At 34.3% G+C, this 14,648-nt stretch overlaps 2 protein-coding genes and 1 long non-coding RNA gene across 3 annotated transcripts in view; all 3 read right to left on the bottom strand.

The window, feature by feature from the left end:
• LOC108474663 (uncharacterized) overlaps positions 1 to 14,648 on the bottom strand; it is an 85,473-nt gene that overhangs the window by 9,465 nt on the left and 61,360 nt on the right. The window lies entirely within an intron of this gene.
• Positions 7,003 to 8,210, bottom strand: LOC108475543 (mitochondrial uncoupling protein 5-like). The gene has a single exon (XM_017777520.2). It carries the CDS (start codon positions 8,113 to 8,115, stop codon positions 7,165 to 7,167), a length of 951 nt encoding a protein of 316 aa, XP_017633009.1. The 5' UTR covers positions 8,116 to 8,210; the 3' UTR covers positions 7,003 to 7,164.
• On the bottom strand, positions 10,156 to 12,295 carry LOC108474748 (peptidyl-prolyl cis-trans isomerase FKBP12). Its single transcript, XM_017776760.2, has 5 exons — positions 12,031 to 12,295; positions 11,793 to 11,826; positions 11,611 to 11,672; positions 10,847 to 10,899; positions 10,156 to 10,461 (listed from the first exon to the last, which is right to left on the bottom strand). The coding sequence occupies exons 1-5, from the start codon at positions 12,116 to 12,118 to the stop codon at positions 10,360 to 10,362; spliced, it is 339 nt and encodes a 112-aa protein (XP_017632249.1). The 5' UTR covers positions 12,119 to 12,295; the 3' UTR covers positions 10,156 to 10,359.

Raw genomic sequence — 14,648 nt, 5'->3', positions numbered from 1 at the left:
TTCTTTTTTTAATTAATTAATTAAATGTGCTGAATAAAGCAAAATAAATAAATTAAATAATAATAATAATAATAATAATAATAATAATAAAAGGTATATTAGGTTGGGATTTTGGCATCGCAATACTTATGCCATAACATGCACAATATATACTTTTAATTTTAATTAAAATGGAAGTCTACATATTAAACTTTTGGAGGCTGCTATATGCCACCGCTAATTGAGGCGTTGATGCAGATTTTGTAAATTAATAGTATACTTCCCAAATTTGATAGCTACTACCTTTATTCTTTTTATTAAAATAATAATAACGGATCGATTGAGTTTTATCGTGATTGATATCTGTATTATTGTCAGTATAGAAGGATATTGGCTCGAGTGCGCTGAAACACATTATCCTCTTTTTTTAGGGAGGAGCTATGAGTAGTTTTAAGCATTGTATCAAAAAGAATAAATATGATAAGAACTTATAATGAGATTATTGTTCAAAATAATAGTAATAATAATGGAGCAATAAACTTTGGTATTATTGGTAAAAGTTGAGCTTTTAGGTCTTTAATTATTGGTATAATGATTTATCTGGCCCTCCTTCAACTTTACAAAAAAAGTTATTTAGCTTACCATTTAATTTTTTTATTATCATTTTTAGTCCTTCAACGTGCGCTATTTATCAAACCATTCTCCAAATGGATTGTATGCCATATCTACAACATTATACTAGGGGCATACTTAGGGGGTTGGTAGGGGCCCGACCCTATAAAATGAAAAAAAATTCATTTAGGACTTTTAAAATTTTAAATTAATAAAAATAAAATTACACTTTAGCCCCCTAAAAATAATAAAATTTGATTTAATTCTTGAAAAATTATAAAGATTTAGGGTATAAAAATGGGGAAATCACATATTTATTATTATAAAAATTACAATTTAATTTAGCCCGAACTAAAATAATTTATGGCTTCACCCTTACGTTATACGTTAACTTTTTTATCCATTTTAAAGTGATTTGATAAACGACTCAAGTTCAAAGACTAACAAAAAGTGAAAAAAATAAAGGGAGAGCTAAAATGGTTTTTTAAAATTGGAGGGCTAAATAAGTTATTATGCCTTAATTATTTAAATTCGAGTCTCATTATACATAATAATAACCGTGTGAGCCTCCAATCTCACCATGCACAATCAATTACCAAGATTTTATCGAGTTAAATTCCAATTCTCCATCCGTATGTATCCGTATGTATTTGTATTCATTATTGTATGGCCTCTTTATCTATAAACTCTAAAAAAAAAATGGATCAATAACCAACGAGGCATTAGCATTGTTAGCAAAGATTGAGGCCCTGATCTTTAAATGCTCAATATGAGAACAATTGTTAAGTACAAGCCGAACTTAGGCCAAAATAAAATTACCTAAGTATACGAATAGTTGCTAAATTCAATTCTCAAATAATAATTTAATTAATTTTCTTATAGAAACTTTACTTCATATTATATTATTACTTTATTAGAAGATAAAGGTAAGGATTGAATATAGACATGTTTGTTTAAAAATATGATTATTTTAAAGATAAAATTGAACAAAATTAGACAATATAACATGAAATTGTAAAATCACCTTTGTTAGAATTAAGTGACCCAAATTCTTATTTAAATAAAATACGATGGAAAATAAAATAAAAGTAAAATCCATATAAAACTAGACTTCTTTTATTTATTTTAGAATAAGGTTTTTTAAACCTTATTAAACTCCATCTATTTTATATTGATTAGGATAAGGTGTTTCAATCCTACTAGAATATGGCTTTACAAGCCTATAAATAGACATAGTCTATTCCTCTTGTATTGATTCAAATTTTCGACATAGTGAATTTTCTTCTCCTCTGCCCGTGGTTTTTTCCCCGAAAGGGTTTCCACGTAAAATTTGTGTGTTATTTTATTTTTTATTTATTTTATTTTATTTTTTTCACAAATTGGTATCAGAGCTTCCGGATTGTTCATATCAATCACAGTAATGGCATCTTTGAAGTATGAAATTCCGCTGTTAGATCGCAACACCAGATTTGCATTGTGGCAGATTAAGATGCAAGCAGTTCTTGCGCAGATGGATCTGGAGGATGCCCTACTAGGGATAGATAAGATGCATTCGATATTAACAGATGAAGAGAAGAAGCGTAAGGACCGAAAGGCGTTAACACAATTACATCTGTATTTGTCTAACGAAATTTTGCAAGATGTAATGAAAGAGAAGACTGCTGCTGCATTATGGAAGAGGCTAGAACAAATATGTATGTCGAAAACTCTAACAAGCAAGTTGCATATGAAGTAGCGTCTTTATGCTCATCGTTTGGAGGAAGGTGCATCTGTACACGAACACTTAACAGTGTTTAAAGAAATTCTCTCAAACTTGGAGGCCATGGAGGTTCAGTATGATAAGGAAGATTTAGGGTTGATTCTACTTTGTTCGTTGCCCCCGTCTTATTCAACCTTTAGAGACACGATTTTATATAGCCGCGAGTCTCTCACAGTTGATGAGGTTTATGATTCTTTAACCTCGTATGATAAGATGAAACATCTTGTGGTTAAACCCGACTCTCAGGGAGAGGGTCTCATTGTTCGTCGGAGACAAGATCGGAATGCTGATAATGATCGTGGTAGGACACAGGAACGAAATCCTCGTGGTAAATCTAAGGGTAGATCAAAGTCTTCAAATAGAAGTAAAACTTATAACTTCTGCAAGAAGAAAGGGCACATTAAATCCGAGTGTTATAAGCTACAAAATAAGATTAAAAGAGAGGCTGCGAATCAAAAGGGAAAACAACCAGAAAATTCCGGTGAAGCTGATGTTGTAGAAGACTACAGCGATGGTGAACTTCTAGTCGCTTCTGTCAATGATTCTAAAGTAAGTGAGGAGTGGATACTTGATTCAGGTTGCACCTTCCACATGAGTCCCAATCGGGATTGGTTTACAACTTACTAAACAAAGGTTCGAAGGTGTTGTTTTGATGGGAAATAATGCTTCGTGTAAAATCGCAGGTATTGGAACAATTAAAGTTAAGATGTTTGATGGAGTTGTCAGAACACTTAGCGACGTACGGCATGTTCCAGAATTGAAAAGAAATTTAATTTCGTTAAGTACTCTTGATTCAAAAGGGTACAGATATACAGCTGAAAGTGGGGTTTTAAAGATTTTCAAAGGGTCCCTTGTTGTGATGAAAGGGCAGAGAAAAATTGTCAAGTTATATGTTTTGCAGGGTTCTACTGTTACTGGTGATGCAGCTGTCGCTTCTTCTTCCTTGTCAGATGATGATATTACTAAACTTTGGCATATGCACCTAAGGCATATGAGTGAGAATGGCATTGCTGAATTGAGCAAAAGAGGACTTCTTGATGGGCAAGGAATTTGCAAACTGAATTTCTGTGAGCACTGTGTTTTGGGAAGCAAAGAGAGTTCGATTCACTAGAGGAATCCATAACACGAAGGAAGCGTTGGAGTATATTCATTCGATCTGGGGGCCATCCAAAGTGCCTTGAGAGGTGGAGCTAATTATATGCTAACCTTTATTGATGATTTTTCCGAAAAAGTTTGGGCGTTCTTCCGAAGCGAAAAGCGATGTGTTTTTCGCATTTAAGTCTTGGAAAATTATGATTGAAAAAGACGGAAAAATAGATAAAATACCTCCGCATGCAGAATGGCTTAGAGTTCATTTTGATGAGTTTAATAGATTGTGCAAGTCGAAGGGATCATGAGACACTTGACGATTCGTCATACTCCACAACAAAAGCGGCGTTGCGAGCGAATGAACGAGCGATCATGGAGAAGGTTCGATATATGTTGTCAAATGCCAACTTACGAAGTCATTTTGGGCGAAGCGACCTCTCTCGCATGTTTTTGATCAATCGATCTCCATCCATTGCCATTGAGAAAAGACTCCACAAGAGGTATGGTCCGGTAATCCCGCTAATTATTCCGATTTAAAGATTTTTGGGTGTCTGCGTATGCTCATGTTGATAATGGAAAATTGGAACCGAGATCCATTAAATGCGTTTTTCTTGGTTATAAAGCTGGTGTAAAAGGCTATAAGTTATGATGTCCTGAAAATAGAAAAGTTGTGATTAGCAGAGATGTTGTTTTTGATGAAACTACTATGCTACCTAACTTATCTCTTAAAGACTCTTCCAATAAAGAAAACTAAAAGCAGGTGGAGTATTAGATTAATACAGAATCAACTCCTCAAGCCAGTACAAAAATTGAGAATAGAGTTGCTTCTTCACCGCAATACTCTATCGCCAAAAACAGAACAAGAAGAGAAATTAAACCTCCAAAGAAGTATGCCGAGGTGATCTAGTTGCTTATGCTTTAAATGTGGTGAAGATATAGATGCGAATCAAGAGCCATTTAATTATTCGAGGCGATTAGTGTGAAGACTCGAGAAAAGTGGATGTTTGCTATGCAAGAGGAGATGGAATCACTCCACAAAAAAGAACATGGGATCTTGTAAAACTTCCTAAAGGTAAAAAGGTCATTCGTTGTAAATGGGTGTTTAAAAAGAAAGAAGGGACTCTAGGAGTTGAAGAACCCAGATATAAAGCAAGGCTTGTTGCAAAGGGTTACAGTCAAATTCCAGGAGTGGACTTCACAGATGTGTTCTCCCCAGTTGTTAAGCATAGTTCGATTCGAGCTTTACTTGGTATTGTGGCCATGCATGATTTGGAGCTTGAGCAGTTAGATGTAAAAACTGCATTTCTGCATGGAGAACTTGAAGAGGATATTTACATGCAACAACCAGAAGGTTTACAGTCTCGGAAAAAGAGGACTATGTTTGCTTGTTGAAAAAGTCCCTTTACGGTTTGCAATAGTCACCAAGACAGTGGTACAAGAGGTTTGATTCCTTTATGACTTCTCATGATTTCAAAAGAAGTAGTTTTGACAGTTGTGTCTACTTTAAGAAAAATAGTGATGGCTCTTTTGTGTATCTACTTCTTTATGTTGATGACATGTTGATAGCAACAAAAGATAAAGTAGAGATAAGAAAGGTCAAAGCCCAACTAAGTGAAAAATTTGAGATGAAAGATTTAGGACCAAAGAAAGAAGATACTTGGTATGGAGATTCTTAGAGATAGAAAAGCAAGTAAATTGTACCTAAGTCGGAAGGGTACATTGAGAAAGTTCTTTGCGAGTTCAATATGCAGAGTGCTAAGCTGTTAGTACTCCTTTAGCAATTCATTTCGGACTTTCATCGACTTTGTCTCCACAATCGGATGATGAGATTGAGTACATGTCACATGTTCCATACTCTAGTGCAGAGAGGATCTCTCATGTATGTTATGGTTTGTTCACGTCCAGATTTATCATATGCAGTCAGTGCAGTTAGCAGATACATGGCGAATCCTGGTAAAGAACACTGGAAATAAGTTCAGTGGATTTTAAGATACTTACAAGGTACTACTGATGTTTGCTTATAGTTTGGAAGAACTAGAGATGGAGTCATTGGGTATGTTGATGCTGATTTTGCTGGAGACCTTGATAGAAGAAGATCTTTCACAGGTTATGTCTTTACAATCGGAGGTTGTGCAATCAGTTGGAAAGCCACTTTGCAAACTACAGTCGCTTTGTCTACCACTGAAGCTGAGTACATGGCGATTACTGAGGCTTGTAAAGAAGTTGTTTGGTTGAAGGGACTCTTTAGTGAACTTAATGAAGACCTTCAAATCAGCACAGTATTTTGTGACAGTCAAAGTGCCATCTTTCTTACAAAAGATCAAATGTTTCATGAGAGAACAAAACACATTGATGTTCGGTATCATTTTGTTCGTGATATTATTACTCGTGGTGATATTGTTGTGAGCAAAATTAGTACTCATGAAAATCCTGCAGATATGATGACTAAGTCACTTCCTATAACCAAGTTTGAGCATTGCTTAGACTTGGTTGGTGTTCATTGTTGAAGTTAAACCCTTAAGGGGTTTTATGGAAGAGGTGGAGAACTTGTTTATTGAAAGTTCGCGATGAAGAACTTGTTCATTGAGAATTTGTGTCAATGTGGAGATTGTTAGAATTAAGTGACCCAAATTCTTATTTAAATAAAATACAATGGAAAATAAAATAAAAGTAAAATCCATATAAAACTAGACTTCTTTTATTTTATTTTAGAATAAGGTTTTTTAAACCTTATTAAACTCCATCTATTTTATATTGATTAGGATAAGGTGTTTCAATCCTACTAGAATATGGCTTTACAAGCCTATAAATAGACATAGTCTATTCCTCTTGTATTGATTCAAATTTTTGACATAGTAAATTTTCTTCTCCTCTACCCGTGGTTTTTTTCCCGAAAGGGTTTCCACGTAAAATTTATGTGTTATTTTATTTTTTCTTTATTTTATTTTATTTTATTTTTTTCACAACGTCAATAGGCAAGAAACCAACACTTTAAACAAAATTATTAATGACTCAAGTTGCAATAGAAATAAGATTTTGCAATACTAATAAAAATATAAATATAAATAAAAAAGAAAACAAAAGCTCAAACAAATTCATAATCTATAAAAAAAATCAAGTATTAAATATTCAAATTAAACATATTTAATAGTTTAAATTAGAGTTGCCCATGATCGATAAGGTTTAAGCATGATATTAATACATTTTATATTGTCTAAGTTTGGTCCAACTTTGAAATATGAGTTTAAATTTTGCTCAAAATTCAAACTCATTTTAAGTTCGTTAATTTTTTTGATAAATATTTATACATTTTAATTTAATATTTGATAATTATATATAATTTTGTTTATTAAAATTTTATATATAAACTATTTAATATTTTTAATATTTACATTATAGTATTATATATATTATTATATAACTTTTATATATTATAAATTATATAATACATATAACAGAATATATTAGATAATAAATTTATTTAAATGTTTGAACTCGAGTATAACTTTCTATTTATTTTGTCCAAGTCCATATTTTAAATCTATTAAAAAAGTTGTACTAAATTTGGAGTGAATTTTCGAGTATGTTATTTAATGCATGTAAAGAAATTTTCACTTTCATCTTTTGGTTAATACATTTCTTTCAATTTTTAATAATTTAAATTTAAATTTGGTTAAATTTCAAATTGGTTAAACCAATTTCGTTGTTCATCGTTAATTCAACGATCAAAAGTCTTTGAACAGCTTCCTCACTTGCTCCAATGTCACAAACAGCACCACCGTGAACGGTCCTTGCCTTGAAATTGTGGGGATGAAGCCTTTGTACAATGCCATAGGCCCCTCCGCTCTTACCGTCTTCAATGCACAATCCAAAGCACCCGAGTACGTCGGTTCCGCCCCAGGCGCCACCTTCATGTTCATCACCCTCGTCTTGATCACGTCAATGGGGTTGGACGCCACTGCCGCCACGAACCCCGCCGCGAAGCTGGCCGTTACGTGGGTTCCAATCCCATCACCCATCACTCCTTTTTCCAGTATCGTCTCCTTGACTTGATCGTACGTCGCGAGCTGCGATGCGGTGACGATCATTGCGCGATTCACCGTGAGAGCTGAGCCGCGCCACAAGCTGCCCACACCTTCTTGTTTTGTCATTTGACTCAATGCATCGATTACACTCTTGTAATTGCGTCGTTGATCAATAGGGAGTCGCCCATCAGCTTGCATTCGAACCATTGCTACGTCAGCGGGGTTGCCAAAGGCGGCGCCGACACCCCCGGCAATAAGTCCAGCCAATATCTTGCTCGTAAGTGGCAAATTCCCAGTTTCCTTGTCAGTCCATTTGTTCTTTATAATTTCATAAAGTCCCATACGGGTAGTAGAGTACAACGTTTGTCGAAGCATCGTGGCGGAGACACCGGAGAAAAGAGCCGCAACACCTTCCGATTGGATGATACGGACACCGATAGAAATGGGACCAACACGAGGTTGCGAGATCGAAACATTCCCAACGGCAGCAGAGTTGACCGCAAGTGCCGGACGATAAAGTTGAAGGGAAGGATTAGGGAGATGGGATTCTCCTTGAAGTTGCATACGGACCTTGATAAGGTCGAGAGGATGAGTTGAAGCGCCGGCGACGATAGATGCAATGCCTCCCTCAACGAAACCTTTCAAACCCATGGTTGCAATTGGAGAAAAGTAAGAAAGTAAAAAGAGAGAAAATGGAAGAAGTGTGTGTTGTGTTGGAAAGAAATGCAGCGAGAGTAGATTTATATACACAGCAAAGGGATTGAAGTTGGAAGAAGGAATGTGATGGAAACCTTCTTGGTTGTTCAATTATTAAATGTTCAACGCGGTGGTTGACTTTGACGGTACTTTTTGCTTTTTCAATTGTGGGTTTTGGCCACTGGGTGTTTTAATGGCTACGCATGGTTGGTTTGGCCCTTACTTTGAATTTGCTCTATACCAATGGGGCTGGAAGAGATCAAGTCTGCCTGCCCAATTTGCATGTTTAGGTCACTCTTTGTTAGAGAGCAGTCTATTTCAGAAATTAAAACACACAACTTTCCCATCTTCTCTTTGTCTCTTAATGCTGATTATAAACCCATTTAATTTATAATGTTTTAAAAAATACATTTTACTACCTACAATAGGGATTTGGCTTATGGTATTTTAATAATAAATTTAGGATAAATTATCAAAATAATCACTTTTGTTTACTTCAAATTATATTTTAGTTACTTATGCTTAAAATATTACGTTTTAGTCACTTACGTTATTGCGTTATAACATTTTAATCATTGAGCCATTAATTATCTTTAACGGTGTAATGTTAAGCTGTGTCATATTAAATCACCATTTCAAACAAAAATTTTAGGTTAATTTATACAATTGGTCCCTATATTTTTTATTTTGAGCAATTTATTTTTTTCTTTTATATTTTTTAACTTTTTTTTTCTTTATTTTCCATTCTCTTCTGCTTCCCCCTCTATTTCTCCATTTTTTTTAACGTAGTTTTCTTATATTTTCTATTTATTAAATCTAGTCCATATACTTTTATTTTTTTAAACAATTTAGTTTTTTTCGAGTCAGGCAAGCTTTAACTTGTTTTAATAAATAAAAAACATAAAAAAATTACGTTAAAATGAATGAAAAGGGAGGAAAACAGAAAGAGAAGCAAAATAAAATGGAAAAACAAGTTTAAAGAACATAAAAGAAAAAAAATTAAATTGCTCAAAAAAAATATAGGGGCCAATTGAAGAATTTAACCTAAATTTTTTGTTTGAATTAATGATTTAACATGCTAGATTAGCTTACCGTTACATTGTTGACAATAATTAACGGTTCAATGACTAAAATGTTACAACACAATAACGTAAGTGACTAAAATGTAACGACTAAAATATAATTTGAGATATATAAAAGTGACTGTTTCGAGAGCTTACCTATAAATTTATACAAATAATTTCATATCTATTTTTCATTTGGGATCAACAATAAATAGTTAAAGCTTCTCTTCAACTAAAGTAATAGGAAAACTAAAAAAGAAAATAGATTTAAACCAAAATTATAAAATTAATAATACATTCATTATAAGCCTAACATTTTAGGTGTATTTAAATAGACAAAATATCTTCTTTTTTTCTCAACTAATGCTAATCGAAAAATATATCAAAGAGCTTAATAATTTAAATTATTAGCTTTTACTATTTTGTTTCGATTTAAACAAATTAAATCAAAGATATTAAAAATACAATAAAATTGTCAAAAAAAAAAGTATTGAATTTACTCTCATATTTTGAAATCTTTGCATTATTAAAAATGTAAAATTATTCAAAGTAAATTTTGAAATCCATATATAAAATGTTATGAATCCCAAACTAACCCACAAACATTAAATGAAATAGCAGATTGATCTTTTGTGTGAAAATTTTCATCAGTTTACAATTATACGTATCAAAAATTGATAATTTTTAACAAAATGATCAATTTGCTTTTTTGATCTAAGATACAAAAATTAATATATCTATTTTTTGAGTAAAAGGGATAAAATGCAATACAATACACAACCTTCATTTCAGAGAAAATGTTAATAACAAAATGTAAATTTGCAGTAATGGATGAAACAAACCTTATTATAAAACTCAGATCTTAATTAGCTCAAAGAAGCACAAAAATGCATGTGGGCCGGGCTTGAGAAGAACAAATAAAGTCAATAGCTTACCTGGAGAAACTGCTGCGGAGTATCTTATATTATTAGAAGAAAAAGTCACCACTGAAGAGCTGTCATACATGAATAAGATGACTCATATTGATACTCATTTAATATTCATACATGCTACCCCATAATATCTATATATGTTCATCGCAGGTGAGTTATTCGGGCTACATATTATTTCTCGACAGTCACCAACTGCCTGCTACTCACTTCAAGCTTAGGACTTCAATCTCGAATTCGAGAACCGAGTTTGGCTGTATTCCCCATGCAGGAAACCCACCAGCACCATAAGCATAGTCTGGGGAGCACTGCAGACATGTATAAAAAAGTCAATCAGAAGCTTCATCAAAGCATGCAGGGACCCTCGGCGGACCGAGGGACAAGTTATTGCATTTCCAACAAATCCAACACATACAGAAACTTGAGCTGTCATAACGTAGGTTATGACACAACATATAGAAACAGGCACCCTGATTCTTTTCTTGAAAACAAAAAGGAAAGGAAGAGATAAAACAACAAGAGTTTGGAATTTTGTGGTATTGATTTATCAACCTTGCATTGGGAGGTCCAAGATATACTTTTATGATATGAATTATCATTCATGGCATTGATCTAAACATTTCAACTTCAAATATGTAATTGCAGTACAACTAAGTACACTTGAAATGAATTCAGAGTTTGATGAAACAGTACCCGAAGACGAGCAACTTCTGCCACTTGCATTCCCATCACACCTTCATCCCATCCTACAAAAGGTTGAACATAACTTTTAGTTCCCCCCAAGATGAGGTACTAGGTATTCCACAATGAGAAATAAGACGTGCAAAAAAATAAGAAATAGAAAGAGTAAAGGCAGTCACCGCAAATAAGCAATGTTTCCTAAGTTTCAAAAAAGCATCAAGCATTCTTTCTTCTTTTTTCCTTCTCAATAGATATTGAGTTCAACCAACATGCACATTATAGTTTGTCCTAAATAATAAATTCTTTTACACACATTAGATTATAAAATCACCTCTTCACCAATCTATAAAGTGGAGTGTTATATAGATCATCAAGTTATGGTCTCGATTGACATAATTATGACAAATTTATAAGCATTCAGTCAGTCATCTATCAATTACACAACTTGATGGGGAAAAAAACATGAAATTTCATCACTTCCAATGGTCAATGAGGTTGATGTCACCAACAAAAAATGCATTCGGATATAACAAAAGACAAGGTGCTATTGAAGACAATGGTAAAAACAAGTTCTACTAGAAAATAAACCACCATTCAAATCGAATATTTCGATATATCAAACTTTATGACACAACTTGAACCGATGCATTCACATTCATTAATCAAAATACCCAGAAAATAAAGTTTCCTGCTTTAGTAAAAAAAACCATCAAATTTTGTGGAATATTATGGAACTCAGCCAGGTAGGAACCTAGCAACAAGCAATTAAAATTTACCTTTTATAACAGAGCCCTTGCCAATTTGGAAAGAGAAAGGTTGCTGCCCTGGATCCTTTGTGCTAAAAAATGGATACAAACAGAGAAATAATCAATAATTCAATATTAACAAAGCTGTGTTAGAAAGAAGAGAAAAAAAAAAAAACCCCAATTCATCATTCTGGTAGAAAACCATTACTCACCTCCAGAATTTCTCAGACAAATCTCCATTTTTCCCTGCACCCAACAAAATATTATCATCAAACATAGAAACAAAAAAATCGTGTAAACAGCACAGAAAAGCAAGCAGTCTTTCATCAAATTAGGGCGTTTAGGGAAAACCCTTTTGATTAAATAAAATATTGATGACTCAAAAATGAAAAAAACGAAACAGATTTTTTTTCCAGTCAGAGAGAAAAGCAGAGAAAGAGAAATAGCAACCGTATCCAGTACAGTGAACGGTGACGGTCTGACCGGGAGTGGGTTTGGGACCGGTTCCAGGCCTGATGACTTGCTTCTCTACTCCCATTTTTCAGGTTTGAATGACGATCTAACAGGATTTTCTTAGGGTTTTTGCTTTCTGTTGTCGGCGGTAATTATCAGGTAGTCAATAAATATAGTCGAGATTCGAGAGTATTGCAGGCAAACCCGCGCCGGGGGGGGGGGGGGTGGATCTTGGAAAACCGGAACGGGCCAGGCCCATTATAGGATGCTTTGGTTAAAATTAGATTGAGGGTTTTGTTATGGGTAGAGGGCCGCGGGTGATTTCAGGTTGGTTCACTTCTATACGTAATATTAATATGATGAAGGGTTTTTTACTAAAAAAGTATAAAAAAAATTAAAAAATTCGAAAATAATACAGCAAAAAAAGTAATTACGAAAATGGTATGTTAGGGTGGTCACGCCAATCTGACAGGCGGCACCAACTTGACAAACAGTAACCGCACAGTAAAAAAAAAACTGAAAAAGGAAAAAAAAAGCAAAAATAAAATATTGGACATGTGGGTGCCAGAGGCGGCACCAGTGTTGCCTCTGGCAGAGGCGGCACCAGTTGTGTGGGTCCCACAGGCGGCACCAGTTGTGTGGGTCCCACAGGCGGCACCTAAGCGCTATAAAACCAACCAGAACTAGCAACCCCGGGAGCAAGATTCAGCAGCAAGGAGAAGAAAATAAAAGGAAAGAAAGGAGAAGAGAAGGAAGAAAAGAAGGAGAAGGAAAAAGAAGGTATAATTTTTTAAATAATGAATTTTATATTGTTAATGTGTTTTGGTTTATTATTATTATTGTTGATTTTTATTATTATTGTAAAAAAAAACCTAAAAAGCCTATTTATGTTATGTAAAGAATATATTATTTTCTTATATGTGTTTTAGGTAGATTTTTACCCATATTATTTAAAAATAAAATAAAATAGCGAAATAAGTTGTTTGAAAGATTAAGTATCATTTTGGCACTTTTGGCACTTAATCTTTCAAACAACCTATTTTGGTATTTTATTTTATTTTATATTATTAGGTAAAAACTTCGTTTTAGGTTGATTTTAAATGGTTAAATGTAAAGATAAATGTTGTTTATGTATAAAATGAGAACTGAAAAACTATGAGCTTATGAATGACAAAAGTTGCATATTGAGTAATTAAATTTTTTATTTAAGTAGTTTATTTGGTGTTCGAAATTATTTTGAGAAAGTTTATTTATTTTTTAACAGATTGAGCATTGAATATGGATAATCAGTTTTTCGTATGCGTTTATTTCGATGGAATTATCTTGACAACAACCGTTGGATGTATATTTGAATGTCGGCAACAAATAGCAATGAGATTTAATAGAAATGTCTCGTTGGATGATATGAAGGGAAGAATTAACGTAAAAATTGTTAGACGTTGTGGGAGAAGAATCTCGAAACTTTTCTACAAGTTTCCGGTTTACAGATCCAATCAAATTATTGAAATGGAACTTGTAGACAGCGAAGACGTGGAGACAATGATCGCTCTTTCTTGTGGGAATGGGAGTGACAAAATGCACCGATTCACTTATTTGCTTTGAGTTAGCGGTATGGAGGAAAATGAAAATCTCACGCATATGGTGAAGAACATAGAGCTCAAGAACCGTGCATGGTGGCTCCAATATCGTACGTTGATAGTGAATCGACTATAGGTGGGATCGATATCGATCTTAATGTTACACCCGATATGGATGTGGTTGGTGATGATGGTTACGATAGTAATGATCCTTGTTATCAAGAAGTCGATAGTGATAGTGATCCCGATGTGGATGATGTCCCCGATGATATTGATGATGAAGACGTGAATGACGATGGAAACATTAACGCGTCTTCGGTCGGGAACCAGATGCGACGTGTTGTGATTCACAATAATCCTGGGCTATACATGTCGCTCATAGACCCCGACGCGGCGCATGTAGCCGAGTTTCCAGAGTACCCTGAAATACTTCCTGCTCACCAACTGGCCGTAAATTCTGATCCTGAGGAGTTATTCGTTGGCCAAAGATTCGAAAGTAAAGAAGAGTGCGTATTTGCTATTAAGCGGTATAGCATGAATATATCAGTAGATTATAAAGTTGCAGTGTCTAAACCGACATTATATATTAGAGAGTGTTGGAAGTCGGGAAGGCGCAATTGGCGGTCGAAATGCATTTATTTAAAATTGCGGATGTGGGAGATACGCAAATTTGTTGGGCCTCACACATGCACATCAACACGCATGATAGAAGATCATCGAAAACTTGATTCTAAAACTATCTGTACGTGTATCATGCCAATGGTGAAGGACATGCCGACCATTAAAGTTTCGGTACTAATTGCCGAAATACAAGCACGATTCGATGTCGAGTGTCATATCGAAGGCATGGATAGCAAAACAGATGGCAATGGCGCAATTGTATGGGGATTTCGATCGTCGTATAACGAGCTACGAGGATGGATAGCCGCTATGCGGAGTGCGTACCGAGGACCGTCATTGAGTTCTGAACACGACCTTATTACGGCGGATGACCAACTACGATTGGGAAAGCGAATTTTCCATCGGATGTTCGGACGT

The sequence above is a fragment of the Gossypium arboreum genome, chromosome 3 (assembly GCF_025698485.1).
Source record: "Gossypium arboreum isolate Shixiya-1 chromosome 3, ASM2569848v2, whole genome shotgun sequence".
In the NCBI taxonomy this organism is placed as follows: domain Eukaryota; kingdom Viridiplantae; phylum Streptophyta; class Magnoliopsida; order Malvales; family Malvaceae; genus Gossypium; species Gossypium arboreum.
This window is presented reverse-complemented; position numbering and strand designations above follow the sequence as displayed.